Source organism: Ambystoma mexicanum, chromosome 5p, assembly GCF_040938575.1.
Source record: "Ambystoma mexicanum isolate Mex_15411 chromosome 5p, UKY_AmexF1_1, whole genome shotgun sequence".
NCBI classification, from domain to species: Eukaryota; Metazoa; Chordata; class Amphibia; order Caudata; family Ambystomatidae; genus Ambystoma; species Ambystoma mexicanum.
Genome location: NC_090930.1, coordinates 33,280,919 through 33,308,255, shown reverse-complemented (window position 1 = coordinate 33,308,255; position 27,337 = coordinate 33,280,919). Strand labels below are relative to the sequence as shown.

The window sequence follows — 27,337 nt, the reverse complement described above, 5'->3', positions numbered from 1 at the left end:
CAGGTCTATAGTGCCCAGGAACGCCCGTTAGACTTTCAGCAGGGATCCCAGGATATGCTCCCCTTTGTAACCCGATTCAAGCAATTAGCCAAGGAAGCTGATTGGTCCCCGGAGGCGAGTTTTACCCTTTTCAGGAGAGGACTGAATGAGGAGATTAAGGATGAGTTGGCCAGAGTGGCTCGCCAAAACTCATTCCAGGCACTAATGGACCTTGCCATGCAAATAGACTTTCGTATCCAGGAAAGGAAGGCAGAAGAAGAAGAAATCCAGAGGAAATCCTCCGAAAGTGTCCTTTGAGAGCACCACCAAGACGGACACAAACCCAGGCTCAGTTACTGAACCTTAACCCATGCAGATAGGAGCCTTTCATGGACCTATATCCCCGTAAGAAAGGATGAGAAGTATTCATATGGGGTTGTGCATGTATTGTGCCTCAGATAAACACTTGGTTAGGGAATGTCCTCTAGCCCCTCCTCGGCGTTCGGGAAACGCCAGCTCCCGATCCTAGATGGAGCAGAGCTTCGGGAGAGAGATGTTTGCTCCACATCAATTCCATCCTTGAACTCTCCTGGACAAAACAATTTGGTGATACTGCAGGCCTTCCTATCGCCCTCCAAGAATAAGACCTTTTCCATTTTGGCCTTGGTAGACTGCGGAGCTAGGGGAATATTCATTGATCAAGATTGGGTTGTTCGTCATCGCACTCCATACGAGACACAAAGCACTATGCAGCAGGTGGAAGCAATCGACGGAAGACCCCCTCACTTCAGGGCCCATAAGCCTGCAGACTAAAGAGATCCAGCTTTCTATAAACCATCACCAAGAGCGGATCAGATTCGACATCATTAAGTCAGCTCATTACCCCATGGTATTGGGTATGCCCTGGTTACAGAAACACAATCCGTATATCAATTGGAAAGCAGGATCACTATTCCTAGGCTCAGAGTTTTGTATGTCTCACTGTCACGTCCTGGATCCTTCCTTGACACCCCCTAAAGAACCACCAAGAGACCAGCAAACACCACTCATGATTTCCAATATCATACAAGTCCCCAAGGCCTATCAAGGTTATGCTGATGTATTTTCAACTGCCATAGTCCAGGCCTTACCCCCTCACAGACCTGAAGACTGCGCCATAGATACAGATCCCTCAGCAGTGATTCCCTTCGGCAGAATGTTCATCCTTTCCGAACCTGAGAAAAAGGTCCTCCGAGAATACCTGGATACCAACCTTGAAAATGGCACCATAAGACCTTCAAAATCTCCAGCAGGTGCTTTGTTGTTATTTGTTCCCAAGAAGGACACCAAGGAACTCAGACCTTGCCTCGACTATCGTGGCTTAAATCAATACACCCTCAAAGACCGGTACCCATTGCCCTTGATCTCGGATATCCTGGAAGCTGTGAGAGGTGCCGTAATATTCACGAAGTTGGATCTCCGGGGTGCCTACCATTTGATCCGTGTCCGAGAAGGAGACAAATGGAAAACAGCCTTTAGAACACCCTTTGGTCACTATGAATATCTAGTCATGCCCCTTGGACTAGCTAATGACCCCGCAGTTTTTCAACGTTTCATGGATAGGGTGTTCTCTGACATGTTATTCCTCTTCGTCATTGTCTATCTGGACGACATATTGATCTTTTCCAAGGACCTTCTAAAGCATGAAGAACATGTAAAGGCAGTATTACAACGACTCCGTGAACACAAACTTTCAGCCAAACCCGAAAAATGCTTGTTTCACGTTACTTCTGTTCACTACCTAGGATTCATCCTTAGCCCAGAAGGAATTGGTATGGACCCTTCAAAAGGTAAAGGCCATACTGGCATGGACCGCTCCCACGTCCGTGAAACAAGTTCAATCCTTCCTGGGGCTTGCCAACTTCTACTGGAAGTTCATATCCACCTTTTCCGGGATCGTTCAACCGATCGTTGCTCTCTTGAAGAAAGACACCCCCTTTATCTGGTCTACACCACAAGATAAGGAATTCCAACGTTTAAAGGCAGAGTTCACGCAAGTCCCATTTTAGCCCAACCCGACATAAATCGACCATTCCTAGTGGAAACGGATGCCTCTAACTTCGCCATAGGAGCGGTGTTGAAGCAGGAATTTGAGGATAAACAGGAACACCCCACTGCTTACCTTTAACGTACCCGGACTCCCAGTGAGACACACTACTCCGCCCTGGAAAAGGAACTGTTAGCCATTTGCCAAGCCTTCACTGAATGGCGACATCTACTTCTGGGTGCTAGACATCCAGTTCAGGTCCACACGGACCATCGGAATCTGCAAATTCTACAGTCATTGAAGTGTAGGAACAGTCGTCAGGCGCGTTGGGCCTACTTCTTTGCCCAGTACCAGTTCCACATCACTCATGTTCCCAGATCACAAAACCCGTTTGCTGACGCCTTATCTCGACGTCCTGACTATGTAACTATTGAAGATAGAGCCACACGATCTTTGTAGCTCAAGCAGTCAATCTCCTGGAAGAAATTCAAGTGCAAACCCAATCCTCTGATCTGTGGAAGGATATTTCAAGTAAGAATCAAAGGAATCTAAGAGTCAAGGAAGGATATTTATTCAAGGACAATGCACTGGTCATTCCCACACAGAAATTACAACAAAGAATAATAAACCTCTGTCATGATGCCCTTCACTCCGGACATCGTGGCATAACCAACACCCTCCGCCTCATACAAAGACAGTTTTGGTGGCCTGGAATGAAGACCGACATACAGCAGTACATCCAAGCTTGTGCTATCTGTAGTCAAAATAAACATAAGAGACCAGTGGGTCTTCTGCTGCAACCTACACTGCCAACAAGGCCATGGGAATTCATTGCTACAGACTTCATTGTGGAATTACCACCTTCCCGAGGATACACAACCATCATGGTTACCATTGACCTGTTCACTCATTTGGCTCATTTTACACCCCTGTCTAAGCTACCATCCTTGTCCAAACTTGCTGGAATCTTTCTGGAAAACATATTCCGTCTGCATGGACTTCCTTTCAAGATCATATCTGATCGAGGACCTCAATACGTCTCACAATTCTGGAAACATCTCTGTCGCATTTTGGGAATCCAATGCGCCCTCTCATCAGGTTATCATACCCAAACCAACGGGACCACAGAACGTGCTGATCAGACCCTGGAACAGTATCTTTGCTGTTTCGCCACCAAGGTTCAGGATGACTGGTCGCTCCCGATACCCGTGGCTGAATTCGCCTACAACAATTCTGATCATTCAGCACTTAAGACAAGTCCTTTTATTGTAGCCAAGGTCTCCGTCCATCGGTTCTACCCTCCGTTCTCCCTCATCCCACACCGATACCTACTGTCGACTCCTGGATCGAAACCCTCATCAATGTACACCAGGAGGCCAAAGAAAACTTAGAGAAGGCCAGAACACAGACTAAGAGGTATGCGGATTCCAAAAGAAGACCAGGGCCTTCTTATGCAATTGGTGATCAAGTCTGGTTGTCCTCGAAATTACTACCCCTACATCTACGGCCAAACAAGTTGGCCCCCCGGTACTATGGTCCATTTCCCATCAAGGAAATTATAAATCCAGTCTCATACCAGATCAAACTACCAGACTCCTGGAAGAAAATTCACCCAGTTTTTCACACACCCTTATTAAAACCCTGCATCCAATCCTCATGGAAATCCTGCAGATCCCCTCCTCTGCTGGTCGACAACCAACTGGAACATGAAGTGACCCGAATATGCGACTCCAGGTATAAACGGGGTCAGCTTCAATACCTGGTTGAATGGAAGGGATATCCTCCTAGTGAAAGAACCTGGGAACCACTTTCTAATCTCAAGGTCCCTCGACTGCTCCGAAGATTTCACCTCATACACCCGGGTAAACCTACCCGGCCTTCGGAGGAGGCATGCTGTCATGACCTACAGAACGCGCCCCTTTTGGACTTCCTGGTACTTGTCTCAATGGGGCTTGCACTCCCTGGTACTCCCTGGTACTCCCAACATGGCCGTCCAGCGGGAAACACCTTCCTCGCTCTACACGTTGGACGCAGCGTGTTCTATTAATAGACCACGCCCCCCGCGGCTCTGCACGTCTCAATGCTATTGCAAAGTAGCGACCAGACATGTGCTCCGTAGCTCGCGGTATTGCTTCCCCGATTCTGTCCCTACTAACTCCATTCCTAGTCCCTCTCCTTTCTTTCTTACTTCCTGGACTCGTGTGCTGAGTAGTGCACTTTAAGTTCCCGGATTCCTGGATCGTTGCATCCCAGAACTTTGAACGCACGCTGGAGTCGGAAGAGACTTATGCAGTCTTATTCAAGACCCGATCCATCCGCAAGAAGGCATCGACCAAGAAATCCAGCAAAGATTAGACTCAGGTGAGACGAGTATTACAAATCTCTTGACAAACATGCGTGGTACGAAAGAGTACTGGTTTCTATGGCACCCAGATGTACGCTGTATGCTACGCAACGTTGGCCCTCCCACATGGTTTATCACTTTAAGTTGTGTTGAGTATGCATGGGAAGACTTGCACACTTTCCTACGCATAGCAAACCAAAACAAAACCAGTATAGACATAAAAACACCAGGAGAGATGTGCTCTCTCGATCCAGTAAATGTTTCACGCTAGTTTCATCATCGCTTCCTTGCCATGCTGCACTTCATTTGCAATAAAACATTTCCTCCCCTCGGAGAAGTGAAACACTTCTTTTGGAGAAAAGAATATCAAGCCAGAGGAGCACAACACATCCACATGGTTTTGTGGATTAAAAATGCTCCTAAATTTGGTGAGCAAAGTGATGAAACTGTTTTGCAGTTCATTCACAAATATGTCACTTGCGAAATCCCTTCGGAAAGTACCCATAGTGACATACGAGCACAAATTTTGCAATTCCAAAGACACAAGTGTGACAAGTATTGTCGACGCAAATATAGGAACAAAGAGGAAAATAGTACTCCAAATGTTGCTTTGGTTTCCCTAGACCAGCTTCAACAACAGGCCAAGTAAACAGCTTCATGTCGCCGTTTCGACGCAGTGTGAAAGGGAAATCTCCTAAAAACACATACTGCATAAAAAGGAGCTAAGCATCAAAGTACATCAATGATTACAATGCAATTATTGCCCTATTATGTAATGTACAGTACATTGCAGACAATTCCACTGCTGTTGCACTATAGGTCCCCGTCTACTTAACCAAAGCAGAGAAAACAGAGCTTACAAAACACTGGCACAAAAATTGTACAGCTTTGGCATTAAAATGCGGTCCCATAGAGAATGTGGCAGCTACGAAGCCGCTGACGGCTTAACCGGCACAGCCTTATATGGGAGAATCAGTCAACATAGTGTGGCTAAGCCTTGGGCCTGCTGCATTGTTAGGGAGAATTCTCCGTTAAGGCTAATTTCCCAAACCTAGTGAGTCCCCCAGCAGCTTTGCTGGATTTTAGGGGTTTATTTTTTTATCCTGCTAAGAGTGAGACTATTTTTCTCCCACTCTTAGACATGATTTGAGGTGTTTCTTTGACTTTGTATGTGTTTTATGGGCTATGGGGTCCTTTACCCCATAGGGCTTCATGTGTTTTTGGTATGTGGGTTACACAGCACCCTCCGTGCAGTAACCCAGGGGTGTCGTAGCGACCCCCCCAACATAGACTCCATAGCCTGGGACTGACTGTCTCCCAGGGCATGTAAAGTCACCATTGGCTTTACTAGTCTTAAATTGTGAACAGAACCAGTACAAACCATCATATTGTGGACGTACTGGTCGGGGCAATTCGATTGCCCCGGGTCTGTTGTTCGAGGGGGCACTGTCCAGTTCCCCCGACCGAGTTTTGGCTGGTGGCAGTGGATACTACTTTTTATATTCGACAGCGAATATATTCCTATGGGATTTTCCCATTGTTCGAGGCCACCAGTTTTTAAAATAGCCTCGAACATACCGCCGGTTTATTAAATTAATATAAATTCACCGGTTGGTATTTTTTGCCGAAACTCGGTTCCAAAATGGCGTTTGTGTTCGCTTCTGTGACGCCAACCCAAGTCGAGCCCTTTGTTCCACTTTTTGGCGGGCTTCTCCACAGAAGCCTCCAAAAGTGGTGCCACTCTGTCTGGGTACCACAGGGGGTGTGGGAGGGGGTTTAGGCACCCTGGACTGAGTTGCCTCGGCAACTCAAGTCGCACTCTTGTGCGATTGGCCCAAGTGGTGAGTGACAGCTAGGCTGAATGAATGGGGGTTTTCTGCATAAAAGCAGGGCTTTGGGGACTGGAACTTCAGAAGTCGTCACAGGACCTAATGAATCCGAGGAGGGAGAAGCCGAGCCGACCTGCAACGACGACACCACCGGTGGAGCCCTGCTGAACCATCTCACCACTTTTCCCGACGACAGAGGAGATCTCCAGCCCGGAGAGTCTTCTTCCTTTGATTGGTGGGGATAACCAGTTTGCCCGTCTTTTCGCCTTCCTGGACCATCTCGTGGCCGCCTTGCCTGTGCCAAGCACCCCGGCAACTGGAATACCATGGTTTACCTCTACTGCGAAGACAAGGGTAGTACCTTGTAACCGGAAAACTCCGCAGCTTGTTTCTTCCCTGGCAGTGCAACGACCTTCAGCTTTCCTCCACGTCGAGACCTCCTCTTCCTCTGGACGAAACACCGACTTGCAACCACTGCCAGGAACAACTGCCCCCGCTGGAGCGTTCTTCCCACTTTCAGGTACTGTGTCTCGTCTGGCTTCCCTTGCGACAGATCGTTCGGGGTGACAGTAAATCTCGACTTTCTAACCTGGGTTAGCCTGGGGCCTGTTAACTAACTTTTCCTGACTTGATCTCAATCTTTTGTGATCTATCTACAAAGACTCTTTGGGCATAACCCCACTGTGTGATCCTGGACACATTTCACTTGCTCTCTCTAAGAGTGGGTCTGGCATTTGAACTTCCTTGCTCTCCAGTAGACTTTGCCTAACCTGCCTCACTGTGGTTCTTTGGAAGGTATTGAAATTGTGTGCTTTCATAACTTTGCCTTTTCCCTCCCTTTTTTACAACTTATTAGAGTGCCATCTTATGTTAAGCGCTCACCTCTGTCTGAAAATAATTGGTGTTTCTCACTAAGACTGGTCTAATAAGTAATTAGGGATATATATATATATATATATATATATATATATATATATATATATATATAGATATATATATATATTAGTGACTGTGTGTTGAATTTACTTACCTCTTTGTGCTAGTGTAATTTGCAAGTGTGTCTTTAAATAAATAATTATATACTTTTACACCAAAGCTCTGGTCAGTGTTTGCTTGTGCTACTGTATCTCTGTACCTATTGTGTATACTCTATATACTGCCCAACTCATCTTGAGAGAAGTCTGATTGCTCAGCCACAGCTACCAGGTAAATCTGGGTGGTACAGACTGCTACCAATTAGGTTTACTGCCAACCACCTGTAGTCCTAAATCTTTTGCAGTGGTCCCTAAGGGAACTGCACAGGTTTCTGCCTAACATGCATCCAGAAGAAGAGTACTTAAATCGTACAAAGACATACAAACAATAGCCAAAAGCGATCCCAACAGCCAAAACATTTTGAACAACAACTTATTGGACACATGCTACCCAAACAGAAGTCGTACTTTAGAAGCCTTGTGCTTGTACCAGGTAGCCCAAAACTTCTGAAACAAAAACAACATTACACCAAATGAGGAAAAAGGTAGATACGGAGTGGAAAGTTGTGAAGGCAGCCTGGTGAGACTTCCCGAATGCAGCCTGATTAATCATATGAAGCTGTCCTTAAAAACTCCTCAACACAAAGAACTGTACTACATGGCTCTACTGCAACTTTTTAAACCATGGAGAAAAAAAAGATTTAGTAGCCACCTACACTTTCTACAAAGATACTTTCAAAGCCACTGAAAGTACAATTACAGATGAAACCTTTACACAGTACAAAACCATTTTGGACAGTGAACGCCAACAAGAACTTCTTCAAGTACAACTAACTGTAGACACTTCTGAGAGCAGTGAACGTTCGCAAACAGGCAGCCAAGAATCACTTGGAGAGCCACTCATAGCAAATGAGGCAGAATTAGCCATGAAAGAGGTAACCACCACTATGCTTCAGTATGAGCACTCTACAGAAGAGTTGAAGTACTTAAATCCCAACTAAATGATGAGCAGCGTACCACTTTTGTGGAAGGAAGTAAAACCATTGAACATGTATGCAGCACGAAAATAAAACTTGCATCTGACCAACTATAAACCAGTACTGCTGTAAGTGGTGAAGCTGGGTCGGGTAAATCTCTCATAGAAATTATCAATAAGTACCTCCAACAATTAACAAACAACCTTTCTGCGGTTATATCTACCCCTACAGGTTTGGTTGCCTACAACGTAGGTGGAGTCACTCTACACCAATTGATACTCCTTCCAGTAGAACACCAAAACAAATTACAGTACTATAAACTTTCTGCAGAATCTGCTATAGAGCTACACAGAGTTTTGAAACAAATGGAAATGCTCCTAATAGATGAGGTGAGCATGGTCTCCAAACTAATGTTGGCTTTGATTCACCTCAGATTGCAAGAGGTACTCAAAACAGACTACGAAGAACTCTTTGGAGGAAAACATGTAATTGTTTTCGGAGATCGTCTTCAATTGACACCAGTCAAAGGTGAACCTATCTTCAAAACCTTAGGAAACAAACAGTGCCGTAAATGTCTTGGCCACACAAGTGACGAAAGATTTTAACAAAGACAAGAAAGGAGACAAAATCACAAGTCTGATCGAGACACAAAACCAGCTACATCATTACGTTTCCGCGATCATGAACGCAGACCTTCAATGACTGAGGACCTGTCCGCAAGAAGAGCAACGAACCAAACCCAGCATGAAACAGAAAAAACATCAAAGAAGGACAAATGGAGCTGGTTTCGCAGTATTCCAACGTCGGGGCAGAAAAAAATAGCAATCACCTGGGGATGCAAAGTCGATGATATCTGCATCCCATTCGTCTGCGACAACTTCAGGGAGCAATATTCTAAGTATAGCATCTTGGAATACCAGGGGACACGCACATCTCACCAAATCTGAGAGCCATGATCTCAGCTGTTATGACATCATATGCTTGCAAGAGACTTGGCTGTGTGAAAAACCGGCACTCGATGGCTATTGTATCGAAATATCCCCGGCCCATAAGGGACCACTTGGCCGCCCTTCATCAGGTCTACTCACAGCGATCCGGACTGGTTCCGGGGTAGCAATCATAAAAGGTCATAAAGCGGACTTACGAAATCCTGGCAGTTTTAACTGCATGGAATCCAAGAACTCTCAAGACTAAGTCTGGAACACAAGATGTTGTAGCAATAATAAATGTCTATTGGAATCCCCAAAAGACTTCAACTGAGAACATGTGCGAAGAAGTAACCAACACAATTGATGAAATCGCTATTAACTACAAATCCTTTAAAATCATGATCTATGGTGACTTGAACTCCAACTGCGCAACGTCCAGCCCGAATCAAAGAAAACTATCTACAAATTCGAACCTCGTTAAATAGGGGTTTGGCATGGAACATAATCATGAAATCTCATAACCTTCATAATTCGTCCTCAGTGACGGATTCAGATACTTTGCTACCAACTTGGGAACGTGATGCATCATCGGCCACTCTCGACTACATCTTTGTCTCAGATTCCCTACATCGCAATATAGTCTCCTTCAATGTCGTCAAAACAAAACACAGCGACCATAACTTACTAAATCTCAAATTTAAACACAAGTTTGTCTCAATGTGCCAGAAATTGAGACAAACTCACAACAAACTCGTTTACGGATGATTGCATCAGATGTCTGCAAACTTAAAGACCAGTTAACAACCGTAATCTCTGATCCAACACTGCAAGATGGTGTGGCTAGATCGAGCTACATTCCTCTCCTCCTGGCCTTCAAAAAGCCTAGAAATAACCTAAATACGCAGTCGACACAGCACACCCACGAATACAATGCAACTTTGATCGTAAAACGCAGAGCACTAAGAAAACTAAGAAGAAAAGCAAGAACCTGGAATTTACCATCACTCTGGGAAACTCTCAAAGTAGAAACTAGATGCTATAAACAACGGCTGAAAAATTCAAGAAGCCTTTTATATCACGCGGACGCTGAGCAGATGCTGAAGGCACTAGCCAACAAAGAATCCCGTGACTTTTGGGCTGTGATAAACAAACCTAATAAGATCTCAAACTCGCACATGATAAACCCAGTTCCAGAAGAAAACTGGAGTATGCACTTCTCGAATCTGTTACAACAACCAGAAGAAAACAAGGAGGAGTTTATTAGAGCTCTGGACTCACCATGGGTGGATTTGACAGATGTAAGTGACATCAAATTCACAATAATGAAACTGAACTCATCAAGAGCAGCCGGACCGAATGGCTTAGCAAATTGCGATTTAAAACATCCAGATGAGTGGTCTAATCTCATAAGTGCAATCTTCAAACTCTGCAGAGAAAAAAAAGAACAGTACCAGAATCATGGTCAAAAGCTTTGATCGTCCCAATTTTCAAAAGAGGTTCCAGAGACGACCCTGTGAACTATCGGCCGACAGCACTTCTGGATGTTATTGGGAAGATCTTCGCCTCCATCCTTCTGTCTCATTTTCGGAAATGGACGGTCTCAGCAAACTGCTTTGATCCTCTACAAACAAAAACGCAAGCACCAGCGCAAACATTATGTGTCTGACCATACTCAAAGAAAGAGTCCCGACAGGTGGCCCTCAAATCTTTCTTGCTTTTGTTGACTTATCTCAAGCTTTCGACCGAGTGGACAGGCAGAAACTGTGGGCGAAACTGAAGACATGGGACTGTCCAAATTCAATCTTGGAGCCCATAATCAGTCTACTTAGTGACACTTGCATAAGAGTCCGCCTAAACAACGCAGGCCTCACATCAAAATCCATCCAAACATATCACGGGGTAAAGCAAGGCTGCCCCCTGGACCCGGCGCTTTTTATATCCTTTTTGTGAGACTTTAAGGATAGCCAAAGCAAGATCAGAACATTCCCACCTAAAATAGGTTCAACAACAATCCCGAGACTGTTGTACGCGGACGACTTAATTCTACTCGACCTTACCCAGGTGGGCCTCCAACGTCAATTGGATAATTTGTCATCGTACATACAGGAAAACAACCTGGAGATTAACAAATCCAAAACAAAGATAGTGATTTTACAAAAAACGGCCATAAAAAAAAAGGAGCGGTTTCAATGGCATCTCAACGAGACACAAATTGAAGTGGTGGACTCCTTCAAATATCTGGGAGTACAGTTGGACAGCTCGAAGAAATTGGCAGCATGCAAGCTATCTTATGGTCGAAAACCAAAAATCTGACAGCACAGCTGAGATTGGTTGACCGAAAATACGGAAAGTTCTCACTCCAACCAGCTATAATCTACTACAAAGCTAAAATAGTCCCGTCACTGACTTATGGCATGACGCCTTACCTTCAATCCCTCCCTTACTCTGGCAAAAACTGGAAGGTCATATGGAGAGCTACCTAACTCGACCCCGATCGCTCCGATCAGGCGAGAACTTGGCCTTCTGTCTCTAAAAGGCAGTAGTGGACCATAGCTCTCTTCAGCTATACAGGAAAATTATTCACCCTGAGAGTCTCGAAATCTATCAAATAATGGCAACAGAACTGGAAAAAGGTTTCAATCGGACTATGAACCGAAGAAGAACTGAAGAAGAACTGAAGGAAAACCCAACTAGGATAAAAACAAAACTAGAATGCTGGGACTGGATCAACACGACTGATTTAGCATCATTGTACAAACTTCTAGCACACCTTCCAATGAACACTAACAAATTGAAAGAACCGATGGTGTAGTGCAAAAAATACCCTGACAAACTACTGATGAGAACTCTTCTAAAAGCTCGCCTAAATGTTTTACCGAGCAGAGAAATATTAGCTATCAGAGGAGGCTTGGAGAAAAAAAACGTGTAGACTGTGCAAATCCCGAGGACATTGAATCGATAAAACATCTACTGATGCGTTGTCCGGCTCTTCATCAGGCCAGCATCGCCCATTTCTCCACTTTGACGGCCACCTCCTTCGCGGGGAACGAAGATATCTGGTGGAAGCGCCTGATAACAGGAGAAAAGACTCAATGGCACACGGCTGCTGCAAAACTTCTGAACCTGGCCTTGGAAAGAATAAAAGCGACACCGGAAGCTGGGGTCTGATCGCACAATCAACGAATCTAATTGCAAGGCTCGCATCACTTATCAAACAAAATATGTAAGGACTTCATTCAGATTGGAATGCGCTCTTGTAAAAATCTTTTTATGATTAAATACTAGTAAATAAAAAAAAACTAAAAAATAACAACAACAACAAAAAAAGTCTTGGAAACATTGGGAAAGTAAATCTTTGGCAACATTTCCAATACAGAGAACTAACTCAAAACATGCGCGAGTCTGCAGACCTCACCTATGCCAACATTTTTTAAAAAAACATACGGATTGGTGTACTTTCAAAGGAGGCGCAGTCTACCCTTAATAGTGGACGCATCCATGAGCTGTACAGGCTTAACGAATGTGCTACGGATGTCATGGAACAATTAGCTCAGAAAAATGTCAGCTGTGTGGCCTTAATGCCAACTCTAGCAAGCTGTGCACATACAAAAAGAAAAAACAACCACTAGTGCAAATTCATGCCACAGACAAAATGGACGTACACGGTATGACAATACCCATGTGTCAACAAGGCATAGCACGACTACAAGCCTTGGAGAACTCCCTCTCCAACACAGCTGGTTTGGAGAAAATGTTAACATTATATGTCAACTGTAGAGTTAAGCTAAAACGTAAAATTGGCATAGAGCAAGGTTTAGTTAATGGAGCATTTGGTACAGTTGTTAGCTTCCAGACATACCCACGGGACAACAGCATTCAGTTTGTAAACATCAAGTTTGACAAACTTTCAGAAGTCAAAAATATAGGACGCGCAACTGCAAGATTCCTTCTTTTCAAAGACATGTATGTACGCAGAGAACAGTTTTCTCTCTCACTAGGTTATGCAGTAACTATTCATAAATCGCAAGGTCTCACCTTAGATGAAGCATCGATTTGTATTGGCCACACAGTCTTCAAAGAAGGCACAAGTTCCGTAGCACTGTCACGGATGCGTACACTGGAAGGAGTGTATCTAGTTAATTTTGATGCAACTGCAGTCAGTGCAGGCATTCCTTGCATCATAGAGTACAATAGACTACGTGCATTGTACACATCCCATCTAAAAATGTACCCTATTCTTCAAAAACCAAAAGGTTTGAAAAGAATGCTCATTCCATCAGAAGTACTAAATGATTTCGCCACACTACCATCAATGAAATTGAAAGAAAGTCAGACTACAGCAACGACTAAAAGCACAGGAGTAAAATAGACAAACCATACCCAACTCCACCCAGAAAAATAAATGCCTCTGCAAAGAAACCACGTACTCTTCCATCAAATGGCTCAGACACAGAAGTAAATGGACCATTCAAATTTTACGATACAACAGGTATAATTGCTATGCAAATGTAACAATCAATGTTCTATTCCAAATACCAGCAGTGGTTGAAAACATTTATTTAAATGGCGCAGACCAGCTGTGTTTGCAAATGCTCGCCCTTCACAGAAATGCAGTAAGTAATCCGGACACCATTTACAGTGTCTCAGGAATAAGGCTAGAATTGGACTACAGTGCTGGAATGGTTTAAACCGACAAGAAGATCCACAGGAATTTCTAATGTACAAATACTGGAAAGAAAAAACATACTTCTAAATGAAATCTTTCACATTTCCTACATGTGGAAGCATGCATGCACTCTTTGAAACCATGCCACTGAGGAGCAAGTCCATAACAAATTCTTTGTGTACCTAAATGTGACTTCATTCCATTTCAGCAACTGGTGCAAAATGCAAACCATAGCACGTGGTGTACGCCGTGTAATTCTGATATTCGTTTGATGCTTCATATACACTCACACAGTCAATATGTGATATTAATGCTCTTAAGATACAATGCCGACGGTACCAAAAACAACTGCAAACTTACTGCCTTCACACACGGACAGGTATCACTTGGCAAAAAAACCTTCACAACTGTAGCCATAATCTACCACACAGGGGACTCCATCAATGGAGGCCACTATACTGCACACATTAGAAAGCAATCGGCATAGTGGGAACGCAATGATGCATACATTAGAAAGGAATCGGCATGGTGGGAACGCAATGATACTTCCATCAGTCCAAAGCACAGACTACCTGCAAATGCCTACTTGATATTCTTGAAGCCAAAATTGACTCGATGTACAAACCTACTATACTGCACTCCTCAGCAGCAACCAGAACCTTTTTAAGTGGGCAAAAAAATATTTCTCCTTCCACAGTATCGACCTAAAGCAATGCACCATACTAGAAGCATTGGCGAAATGCACTACAGTGTGTGTTGGACATTCTTATGCCCAATTAACCCAAGGAGTACCGTCACACAAACAGTACACGCACACAAAGCACAGTACCAGTATTTTCCACTGGATACGTGGAAGGGAAAGTGCTAAGTATTAGGGTTCAAAACTATCCTCAGTAACCTCTAAAATCACCACTTATTCAAATCAGTCACCAGCTCTCCAAGAATGTTTCACACAACTCAACACATATGGACGTATGACCACGTAAATACTCAATTTGACAGTACCACTTCAAAATGTACACAGATGTCCAAGTAACCGCAGGAATGCACAAGCTTCTCTACGTACGGGACACTGCAAACAGTTGGAATACGGTATCGAACTGCAACCTAAATACGACAATGTTATTTGCAGCATCACGACTACCCAATTCAACCTTCAACAACTACTGTGCTACAAACATAGCTTCAAACACTTCCAAAGTATGACCATTTACGGTATGCCAACAGGTACGTAACTACCATCACAATTCTACACTAGCAGGGACTCTGCCAATGGAGGTCACTATACTGCATACATTAGAAAGCAATCGGAATGGTGTGAATGTAATGATAATTCCATCACTCCAAAGCACACACTACCTGCAAATCTTGCAAATGCCTACTTCATATTCTTCAGGCTAAAATGTACTCATTGATGTACAAACGTACTATACCTTACTCGCCAGCACCAACCAGTACCTTCGTAAGTGGACAAAAAATATTCCTCCTTCCACACTATCAACATAAAGCAACGTACCATACTAGAAACATTGACGAAATGCACTACAGTTTGTGTTGGACAATTTTATCCCCAATGCACCCAAGCAGTACAGTCACACAAACAGCATGTGTGCACAAAGCACAGTACCAGTATTTTCCACTGGATACGTGCAAGGGAAAGTGCAGGTTCAAACCTATCCTCGTAACCTCTAAAATCACCACTTACGCAAATGAGTCAGCAGCTCTCTGCGAATAGTCATACAACTCCAACACATATGGACGTACCACCACGTTACTCCATAATTAGACAGTACCACTTCAAAGTGTACACAGATGTTGAAGTAACCGCAGGAATGCACAAGTTTCTCTACGTACCCTTTACAAGTGTAACACAGTAAACAGTTAAAATACGCCACCTGGTACCTAACTGCAACCTGAATATGGCAAGGTTATTTGCAGCATCACAACTACCCACCTCAACCTTCAACAACTACTGTGCTACAAATATAGCGTCACACACTTCCAAACTATGAGCAGTTACAGTATGCCAACAGGTACTCAAGTACAGTCAGAATTCTGCATTAGAACAGAACAATGTCATAATACTTGCAAACCACCAGCAGCAACCAAACGCATAAACAAACAGTGGTACAAAAAGGAAGCAGGAAAACATTTACAAATCACCACCTGCTATACAACGCCACCCATCCTACCAACATATATAGTCCAGATATCGTACAACGTACGTACCTTTCCTCCTACTTGAAGAGTACACCTTACAAAGTGCTCTAACCACTTCAAATGTCACTATTATTCATTGTGCACCATAGTAGCAACAAAATGTGAAGGTTCTTTTTTAATCCAGCAAGGATTTTTTTCCCCACGGACCCAATGATTATGCAAAGAACCACAGGAACTGCACCAATTGCATAGTACACTGGGTCAAAGCATAGTACTTACGACGTACTAGTTATGAGGTCCACAAAATAAAGAAATGTGTGCTATGTAGTGGAGTGCAAACTAACAAATACCTGCGCTAACATATTCTGTTCTCTTTTCCCACAGATAATGGAGCAGAACTTCATGTGAAAATAGTGCAGTCACAAGATTAGGTTACAGGTGAACAGGGAGAAAGACGTCCACTGGTCCGACCAGCAAACAAAGCTAGCCCAAACTGAAATATATGGAATGATCCCTTCAACACAACAGTAAACATTCCACACAAGCATTCCATTCAGAGACACGCTCACACCTGGTGTAATAAGACCAAACATAACACATCTCCCTCCTTATAATATTTAAATGTTTGAAACACTAACCACACTAAACCAGTGAATGTAAAATCACAATACTACCAACACAAATACCCAAACTTCAATCAAATTTTCCAACACCAACAGACCACAACAGACTGCTCCCACACAGAATAAAGCAACCTCACTGTGACAGGCCAATACCACCAACACATCAAGACAGGGAACCAGCCCCCCAACTTATTTCAACCCAAAGATCAAACAACAACACACTCGCTACACTCCACCGCATCCACTAGCATGGCCCTAACTCAACACACCACTGATGTTTAGCCTCAGCAAATGGATGCCACTGGTGCACACCACTTTCCACAGTGAGAACAGCAAATAGTACCCTGTCACAACAGTGAGACAAGGTCTCATCACGTTGGTGCCACAGATAAAAACACCAAACAGTACCCTATCATACCAATGAGATAAGATATCAGCTTGTTGATGCCACAGACGCAACACCAAATGTAATGCCAATATGATCACAGTTACTAACACAACACTGAGAAAAGATCCCAGAACATTGGTGCCACAGTGGCAACATCACATTTTTATGCCAATCTTACCGCAACTACTATTCTTAGGTCCAACTAAATACCATGTCATCCACTAGCATAACATATTGAACCCACACACATCCTACCCACTGCACCCGTAGCAACTAATTAAGCATAAACATGGTAACGCCAGACAAGAGTCCATGGTTTAAGCTTGCAGGGTTGATAACGAAGAAACTGTGGAAGGAAGTGTCATGTTAGGAAACATAGTAATGCACAGAACTGAATAGAACATTGGATCAGGTAACATCACACGACAACCCATTAGACTCACACTATTGTACCCACAAAGTCTGACCAAACATGCAAAAAAACCAGGCACCACAAAACCAGGAGCAACCTCGTTCAAAAACAATGCTGCGCACTACCCAGGCCAGCTACTAAGGGATCACGTCCCATCAAGCTCCTATTACAACACCAAATAAGGACAACTGGTCCCCAAACTTAGACGATGACGCCACCTTACGTAAAACTCAGCAATACAAGTGCTGCACCATGACCTACCACACACATAAACCAGAATACAAATTGAGCATTAAAAGAAAAATAAACCCTGCCTCACGATACCAATATATTAAGCCCGCAGAGTAATACTGGTAAAGCTGTGGAAAAAGAATGCATGTTTAAGTACACCAACACAAACACTAGCATTAAACTTGTATAACGAAATTCACCCATATAGCAAAACAAAATTCACCCCAACAGCCACGATCTAACACCCCAACCTTGAGGTGTGGCCTAACCAACATAACACTAAAGCCTTCCACCAAAAGGTGATGACTCGTACAGCACCATCCTGGACGGCTCCTTGAAATTACCAAAATAACGATCAACCCACGTCAATTCAGAGCCCATGCTGTCCATCCCCCTAGCAGGAGGTTCCTGAAAATTACCAAACACACTGTCAACCCAGTCCAAATTAGTCGAACTGTTGTCCAGCCGCCTCCCTGCTGGCTCTTCATCCTGACTGGACACGCCACCAACCACGTCGAACTCAGTGGCAACTCCATCCGGCATAACTGGACCAATCATTGGCTGCGGTACTTAGAATATGATCAGCTAGTTCCTGTGACTCATACCTCAACTTGGTTGCAGTACTTACAATATGATCAGCTGACGCATCCAAATGATCTCGAAACTGCTCCGCCATCCAAACTCGCGACAGACACTGACATTGTCATCATTGTTGATTGGTATCATCACATCCGTGCGAGAACCTCATGAGTTGTCAATACCAGCCCCGATGTCTGCTTCCTCATTCATCACCGCTGGGCACACACTCAGGTTTCCATGAGAACAAGCGCAATCTGCCCCAGAAACTGATTGCTGTAGCCCACCGGCATTTGAATCAACAGAAGCAGCATCACCAGGCCAACCGTCACCTTCCAAGCTGGAAGACAATGCTCCTCTGTGCGCGGACATCATAGGCCAAGAATGTGGTTGTATTTTCCCTTGTTCCCTCCCTTGCCTTGAAGCGCTTTGAAACACATTGTGTATAGGTGCTATATAAATAAACGATCATATCATATCGTAACCTCCGCTCGACTTCTGTGGACCTCCTTTCAGCCCAGATGAGAGATCGGGGCAACCGCCACATGACACCGACCGTGTCACCCACGTTTGTCGGACAACTTCCCAGCCTCCGCTCACTCGCCTGGTACTATTCCCATCATAAGTTGGGGGCAGGAACACCAGCGCCTCCACTTCGATAATCTCAGTGAGCTCAAGTTCACCTCCGCCAGCACAGCACCCCATCATACATGTGCTTACGCAGTGAGAGGCACGGTCCGTTTATTCCAAAGCGGACCTTCCAGCTGGGACACAGACCCTGTGGATGTCTTCCTGCAGCTCCACCTTCATTACTCGGACACCCGATGCTTTCGGCAGCATCTTTTCTGCATTGTTGCTACCGTCGCTGCAACACCCCTGATCTTGGTCACCATCGTTCACACTATTCAACTTCGTCGGGCACATGTTCGTGGCAGAAGCAATCCCTAGAGGCGAGTCCCGATGTGCCATCCTCCTTGCAGATCCCATCCTCGTCGCCAATGTTAAATCGTGGACTTATGAAGTGAATGAAAGGTACAAGTCCGTGTAACAATAAAAGTGTTTTAATACGACTTGCAGAACTTCACATGAAAATAGTGCAATCACAAGATTAGGTTATAGGTGTACAGGGAGAAAGACATCCACCGGTCTGACCAGCAAACAAAGCTAGCCCCAACTGAAATATATGGAATGCTCCCTTCAACACAACAGTAAACATTCCGCACAAGCATTCCATTCAGAGGCTCACGCCTGATGTAATAAGACCAAATGTAACATAATTTCAAGATGAGCTATATCCCTGGTAGAGATAACGTGGTGGCCGACAAACAATCTAGGCTTCTGTGTGGTGCCCCCAGCTGGAAGGTCCGCAACGGACCGTGCTTCTCACTGCGTAAGCACAGGTATGATGGGGTGCTGTGCTGGCGGAGGTGATTAAGTACACCAACACACACACTAGCATTAATCTTGTATAACGAAATTCACCCAATCCCACAGTTCAGTGCACCGATTCCACAGTTCCACCCTCAGTGCACCGATTCCACAGTTCCACCCTCAGTGCACCGATCGTACAGTTCAGGGCACCGATTCCAGTTCCACCCTCAGTGCACCGATCGCACAGTTCAATGCACCGATTCCACAGTTCAGTGCAACGATTCCACAGTTCCACCCTCAGTGCACCGATCCGACAGTTCAGTGCACCGATTCCACAATTCCACCCTAAGTGCACCGATCCCACAGTTCAGTGCACCGATCCCACAGTTCAGTGCACCGATTCCACAGTTCCACCCTCAGTGCACCGATCCCACAGTTCAGTGCACCGATCCCACAGTTCAGTGCACCGATTCCACAGTTCCACCCTCAGTGCACCGATCCCACAGTTCAGTGCACCGATTCCACAGTTCAGTGCACCGATTCCACAGTTCAGTGCACCGATTCCACAGTTCCACCCTCAGTGCACCGATCCCACAGTTCAGTGCACCGATTCCACAGTTCCACCCTCAGTGCACCGATCCCACAGTTCAGTGCACCGATCCCACAGTTCAGTGCACCGATCCCACAGTTCAGTGCACCGATTCCACAGTTCAGTGCACCGATTCCACAGTTCCACCCTCAGTGCACCGATCCCACAGTTCAGTGCACCGATTCCACAGTTCCACCCTCAGTGCACCGATCCCACAGTTCAGTGCACCGATCCCACAGTTCAGTGCACCGATCCCACAGTTCAGTGCACCGATCCCACAGTTCCACCCTCAGTGCACCGATCCCACAGTTCAGTGCACCGATCCCACAGTTCAGTGCACCGATCCCACAGTTCAGTGCACCGATTCCACAGTTCCACCCTCAGTGCACCGATCCCACAGTTCAGTGCACCGATCCCACAGTTCAGTGCACCGATCCCACAGTTCAGTGCACCGATCCCACAGTTCAGTGCACCGATTCCACAGTTCAGTGCACCGATTCCACAGTTCCACCCTCAGTGCACCGATCCCACAGTTCAGTGCACCGATCCCACAGTTCCACCCTCAGTGCACCGATCCCACAGTTCAGTGCACCGATCCCACAGTTCAGTGCACCGATCCCACAGTTCCACCCTCAGTGCACCGATCCCACAGTTCAGTGCACCGATCCCACAGTTCAGTGCACCGATCCCACAGTTCAGTGCACCGATTCCACAGTTCCACCCTCAGTGCACCGATCCCACAGTTCAGTGCACCGATTCCACAGTTCCACCCTCAGTGCACCGATTCCACAGTTCAGTGCACCGATTCCACAGTTCAGTGCACCGATTCCACAGTTCAGTGCACCGATTCCACAGTTCCACCCTCAGTGCACCGATCCCACAGTTCAGTGCACCGATTCCACAGTTCAGTGCACCGATTCCACAGTTCCACCCTCAGTGCACCGATCCCACAGTTCAGTGCACCGATTCCACAGTTCCACCCTCAGTGCACCGATCCCACAGTTCAGTGCACCGATTCCACAGTTTCACCCTAAGTGCACCGATTCCACAGTTCCACCCTAAGTGCACCGATCCCACAGTTCAGTGCACCGATTCCACAGTTCCACCCTAAGTGCACCGATCCCACAGTTCCACCCTAAGTGCACCGATCCCACAGTTCCACCCTAAGTGCACCGATCCCACAGTTCAGTGCACCGATCCCACAGTTCAGTGCACCGATCCCACAGTTCCACCCTCAGTGCACCAACCGCCCAACCCATTACCTCCCCTAGCCCCTCATTGCATGAACCGTCCGTTTTCCCTGCTGGTCGCATACACCGCCAAGCCTTACCCTCAACTCACCAAGCTACAAGTCTCCCTTCCTTTTGATTCAAACTTCCAGTGTCCTCCCCAAACTGCCCAAGCTTCTTTCTTCAATAGTGGTCTCCTCCATTCCTACCTTCCCCAGTCGCTCCAGCCTAACCAGAGTGCTGTGACAGCTCCTGCCCCCGGTGCCCGTCACCCCCACTCACTGTAGCCCGCATGTCACTAGTGTGCAAAGTGTTCCTTGATGCCTGGTGCAGCCACTGTGCACTGGCACCCTCCTCCTTCTGGCTGCACTGTCCCTCTCCTGAGCCTGCCTGCGGCTCTACACCCCGTCCACGTTACCAGGCTCTCACCTCCTTCTGCTTGGCGTCTTGTGGGTACACGTCCGGGGGTCCCAGCCGGGGTCTCTTGAGGGGCCGGTGCTCATAACTGAGGATCCCAAAGGCCGCCATGTTTGTCTCCCGGCGACTGAGCTGCGGGGACGGGAGCGCGCACGCAACGACGTCAGCTCGCGCACAGGCCCGAGCAGCAGGTAAAGTTCAGTACAGTCAGACGACCAGCTGCGACGTCACCCGTCACAACAGTCTGCGCTCGGGCGCGTCAGCACGCAGAGCGGCTCTACTGTACACAGCCAGGCAGCGCTGCGATTGGACTGCGACGCCCTGACGCGTGCACGCACGCACGTCAAAAAGTCCAACATACACAAACGGGAAAAAAAAAACAAGAGGCCATTTTTCTTCTTGGCAGTGTTAATGCTTCAAACTTTGAGAATACAACGGCTATTTTTAAGGGCGGCCACCTTTGTTACTGGCACAAACTCGAGCAGCATACAATATAACAGTTTACACTCATAAAAAGAATAACAGATACAAAAAACTACATTTCCCATAAAGTCTTTTATGTGTAGTTCAATCTTTTGATGTCCATGAAACAAAACCATGTGACTCCTTCCACAAATAACAACATATACTGTCCTTTATCCTCCTTTACCATACATGCCAACCCTCCCGATTTAGGCGGGAGACTCCCGATTTTTAGATGAAAAATATTGCTATTTTTCACTGTCTCTCGCCTAAAATAACTTAGCCCCAATGCATTCCTATGGGGAAATATGCTTCTCCCGATTTCCCTGTGAAAATCTCCCTACCAAGTGCATCTATAGCTCTCAACTCTCACGCTTTTGGCGGGTGTCACCCGCCTTGTAAACAGCTGACTCACCCACCAAGCCTCCAGCACGCCCATTCATTTCAATGGGCGTCTCACCCGCCAAAACTAAAATCGGGTGTTTTCAACCGCCTTCGGAACCCAAATGGTTGAGAGCTATGTGCATCTGAATGTTGGCATGTATGCTTTACACTCCGTGTCCTTCCTCTTTCTTTGCTGATCAGGCAGCCAGTTAAGTGCCTAACCTTACTTTTTACTTTTTTAATGGATGACGTTATTGTGAAATGACAAGAATTAAGCGTTTGAAGTACATGCAGTGAGGTTAACGCACAGCGTATAGGAAAGGTGGCAGAGCATATGCGCACAGGTTTATAATCTTAGGATTAATGTGGAACGCGAGCACGACAGGACGAACAGTTCCGGGGAGCGCGGGAAAGACAGAGGGCACTGTAATCACAGAAGTACGAGGAGCACAGCATTGACTCGTAAGGTTCCGGTGCTCCTCGTTTATTACTTCCATGGGATCTATTCTATCGCGGAAAAGTCAGCAACGGAAAAGTTTGCATGAGAAATGTACGCACCAGAAAAGGTTTGTACATTTCCCATGCGAACATACATTAAATAACCCTACAAACCCACAACACACCTCCACCCACACCCCAACATACCCCCATGCACACCCTACTTACTTGTAAGACACGCTGTGTCCCTGCAACACCAGTTCCCTTTCACTTCCGTGATCGTGAACCGGCGCCGCAGGGTCCTTTTCTTTTTTTTTTTTTTGGGCAACTGCAGGGGTTTCCCCCCACAACCACCCGATCACTATACTGTGTAGTATAGTGAGCGGGGTGTTGCAGGGGACACCCATGCAATCTTTTTTTTACCTACCTAAAATGCATGCCACCAAAGGTTCGAACTTTTGGTGGCATGCATTTATGACCTTTTTGTATAGGTCAGACCTTGTTTTTGGTCATTTATACCTATTCCATCCATGACATCTGAGAGAAGTGCCAGTGAGACGGAGCATCTGTCAGAGCAGATTTAGTTAGTCCTCTCACTAAGTTTCATATATCCGTCGACCGGGAAAACAAGACCTACAAGCGAACGCTTCAGAGCATTCAAGGTCTTCAAATCAACACGTTTAGCAAACCTATGGGGTACACCCCCTTTTGGCGCGGCCGTTTCGCCGCGGGCCGGTTCGGCGCGGCCAGTTCGCCGCAGCGGCCAGTTCGCCGCGCCCATTTCGGCGCGGGAGCCTTTCTGGCGCCGCCGATTTGCCGCGAGGGACGTTTGGACGTGGCTGACATTGCAGCCGCATCTAAACTCCCTCACGCCAAATTTAAAAGCATAATTATTTTCAAATGCAGCAGGTTGACAGGAACTGTGCCTGACAACGTGTTGCATTTGAAAATAATTTGGGGTCAAGTGACTGGCGTGAAGTGTAGTATTTTTTATTGTGATTTTCCCAAATGCTTTATTATTATTTTTTTTTTATTAGACTGTTCAATCATGGGGGTTAAATATATAACTTTTGCAGCCCCAGGCAGAGGGCCAGTTTGGTCTTGTGGATAAATTCCAACCTCACAATCTTGCAGGCCATGGTTCGTGGCTGGGCTAAAGCTTTTAATTTTATTCTATTTGCAAAATATCACATTATTTTTTTTTTCAAATAGAATAAAATTAAAAGCTTTATCCCAGCCACGAACCATGGCCTGCAAGATTGTGAGGCTTTGAACTTAACCACAACACCAAAATGGCATTGTGCCTGGGCAGCAAAACATTTATATTTAAGTCCCATGATTGAACAATTGATACAGAAAAAAAAATAAAGTATTCGGGCAATTCACAAAAAAAAATACTCTAAAGCATGTGCTTTAAAATAAATACTGTAAAAAAATACTGCAACCCCCTCCCCGCGCCAAAACATCATTTGCGCAAATCACATAAAAAAATACTGTAACCCCCACCCCGCACCAAAACATCCCCGCGGCCAAACGTCGCAGCGCCAAATCGGTCGTGCCAAAATGGGCGCGCCCAATTGGCTCCCGCGCCGAATCGGTCGCGGCGAATCGGCCCGCGCCGAACTGGCCGCGCCAAATCGTCCTGCTCCGAACCTATGAGGGAAAGCACCGTGTAATGCTACAACAGTGACACCAGGTGGCCGGAAAAGGGCATAACAGCCTGTCAAGAGTTTTCATTAAGAAAAAGGCATAACTTTTAATGATTTATAAGAACACTCATATTGAGTGACAAATAAAAGCCCCAACCTGCCCTAAAGATACAAAGACGGGTTCAGGCCCCAAGACTCCTGTGATTGTTTTATACAGTGGCATTACTGTCCCCAATAAGAATCAGCATTTCCAGCTCAAGTGATGAGGGTAGGGCTCAAGTGAGCCAGAAATGATTGCAACCCGGCATGGGCGACATATTGCAATAAGCCCTGAGTCACACTATGGGGCACAGTTCCAAACAACTGGCAGTCATGGAGGAATGGTTAAAGTTCTCCAGAGGAATGGAAGAGCTGTGAGGGACAGGTGGTACAGGAATGGAGAAAGGGGGAAGAAACAAAGCCTTCAAGGTCAAGAAGGCCAGGGCCACCACGGGCTTGCCACTGAAGGGCAAGGGCAAGAGGAAGGCCACAAGCCATAAGGTTAAAGAAAGCAAATGGCGTGATGACAGCTCAGAGGGATATGACAAAGATGATTGGGGAGCTAATCATCAGAAGAAGAAGTCGAAGTCACATCCTCGGAAGAGGAGGATGATAGGGCTTCCAAGAAAAAGAAAACAGAGGACAACGAAGAGGCGGCCTGAAGATGAATTTGACCCAGACACATTCATACACTCTTGGTCCTCAGAATGGGAGCTGCCATCCAAGATAGCGGCGCACATAAAGAAGAGGTTGAGAACACTGCGGGCAAAAGAAGCCAGAAACAAATTGAGGGCCGAATGCCCAAGGCCACACCTACCAGAAGGCATCGTACAGACCTTGAACATTGATGACACTTTCATGGGGAGGTATGTGAAAGATATTAAAAAAGGATTAGATAGATCCTGGCGCTCATGCCAGGATAAAATGTTGGATGTTGTCGGACTACTTACGAAAATAATGGAAATGGCAGAAGAGGCAAAATGAAAAAATTAGTCTATTGACCCGACCATCTATCAGGTTGGGCCCAGAGGGCTATATGCCTACTGGGTTATGGCAACAGCACAACTATGGCGGAAAGAAGAAGGTCCTTTCTGGTCAAGATTGATCCCAAACTGAGTGAGTTGGCCACATCTGTGGCAGCAGCTTGAGCGGAAGGGAAGCTCTTTGGAGATGCCTTTATAAAAGAGCTAATTAAATTTGCCAACTCTTAATTGGCAATAGACAAAGCACAAGCCTCTCTGAAGAGAGTATTTGCCAGACAGGTTTTTGACAGGGCTGGAAGAGGCATGGGCCGCTCCGCCAGCCATTTCACGAGTAACTGGTTCCAAAGTGACAGATACCACTGGAAACAGGACGAAAGAAAACCAAACCCATTTTTCCCATCAAGAGGATGGAGACACCCCAGTGACCAACATCAGCCTAACACAGGTGAGAATGAATGCGCAGGTGCAGAACACACAAACACATATTCCCGCAGTAGGGGGGAGTGTAGCCAAATGTGTAGAGAAATGGAGATTGATCTCTTGAAATGCTTGGGTGTTAGACGCCGTACAGGGCTTCCACATAGATTGCCTAAGTTTACCAAAACAAGAGAAATGGCCAAAGACATTGATGCTCAGCACAGGAGACAAAGAGGTACTAGATGCAGAAATAAGAGAACTGGCACAGAAAGATACTATAAAACAGGTACTAAACATAGGAGACAACTTCACAAGTTTACAGTGAGAGGCCGTCACAAGACAAGGCCGATAATAAACTTAAGAGAACTAAATACATTTGTAGTCTACAGACATTTCAAAATTGAGGGCATAGACTCACTGAGAGACATTTTGCAACACAGGGATTGGCTAGCGAGAATAGATCTCAAAGATGCTTAACTGACCATACCTATGGCAGCGGAACAACAGAGATTTTTGAGATTTCGCTGCCAGGGGAAAGTTTGGGAATTTACCTGCCTACCATTTGGTCTAGCATCGCCCCCTTGGTGCTTCACGAAGGTGATGAAATCGGTAGTGACTTTCCTCAGAGAAAGAGGGATCAGACTAATCATTTATCAGGACAATCGCTGATCAAGGAACAGATAGAACTTGCTATAGATCTGTTGCAGCAACTGGGCTTCCTAATAAACTGGGAGAAATCAAGCCTGCAGACAGACCAGAACATGGAATTTCTGGGCTTCAGATTAGACACAGTACAGGGAACGTTAAACCTCCCTCTGAGCAAGGTGAACGATATAAAGAAAGAGATATGGAACAGATTAACATCAGAGACGATATCCCTGAGAGAGCTAGCAAGACTAGTGGGACGCTTAGCTTGGTCAATTCAGGTGGTATTCCTGGGCCCTCTACATTACAGGGCCCTTCAGAGACTGAAAATCCAACATCTCAGGAGGGGAGCATCCTACAAACAAAGGATACCCCTTTCTACAGATGCAAAAGAGGAACTGCAATGGTGGTTGCAGCACATGGATGCCTGGAATGGAATGGCAATATTTGGTTCATCCCCAGACCAAGTGATATAATCCGATGCCAGCAGGTGGGGATGGCCAGCCAGATGCGGAGATCTATTGACAGGGGGCAGATGGTCAGGAGAAGAATTAAACATCCACATAAATTGTCTAGAACTTCTAGCAGGATCCTTCGCAG

The 27,337-nt window shown here is 45.7% G+C and overlaps 1 protein-coding gene across 5 annotated transcripts in view; it reads right to left on the bottom strand.

The window, feature by feature from the left end:
• MED12 (mediator complex subunit 12) overlaps positions 1-21,897 on the bottom strand; it is a 1,704,158-nt gene extending 1,682,261 nt beyond the window's left edge. For 3 of the 5 annotated variants that reach the window (XM_069612388.1, XM_069612385.1, XM_069612387.1), the window contains exon 1: positions 21,733-21,897. In XM_069612388.1, the coding sequence (XP_069468489.1) occupies positions 21,733-21,831 (99 nt within the window). In that variant the 5' untranslated portion in view covers positions 21,832-21,897. The remainder of the gene's footprint in view (positions 1-21,732) is intronic. The other 2 variants (XM_069612384.1, XM_069612386.1) reach the window with 1 other exon arrangement.
• Between the last annotated feature and the right edge of the window lie 5,440 nt (positions 21,898-27,337).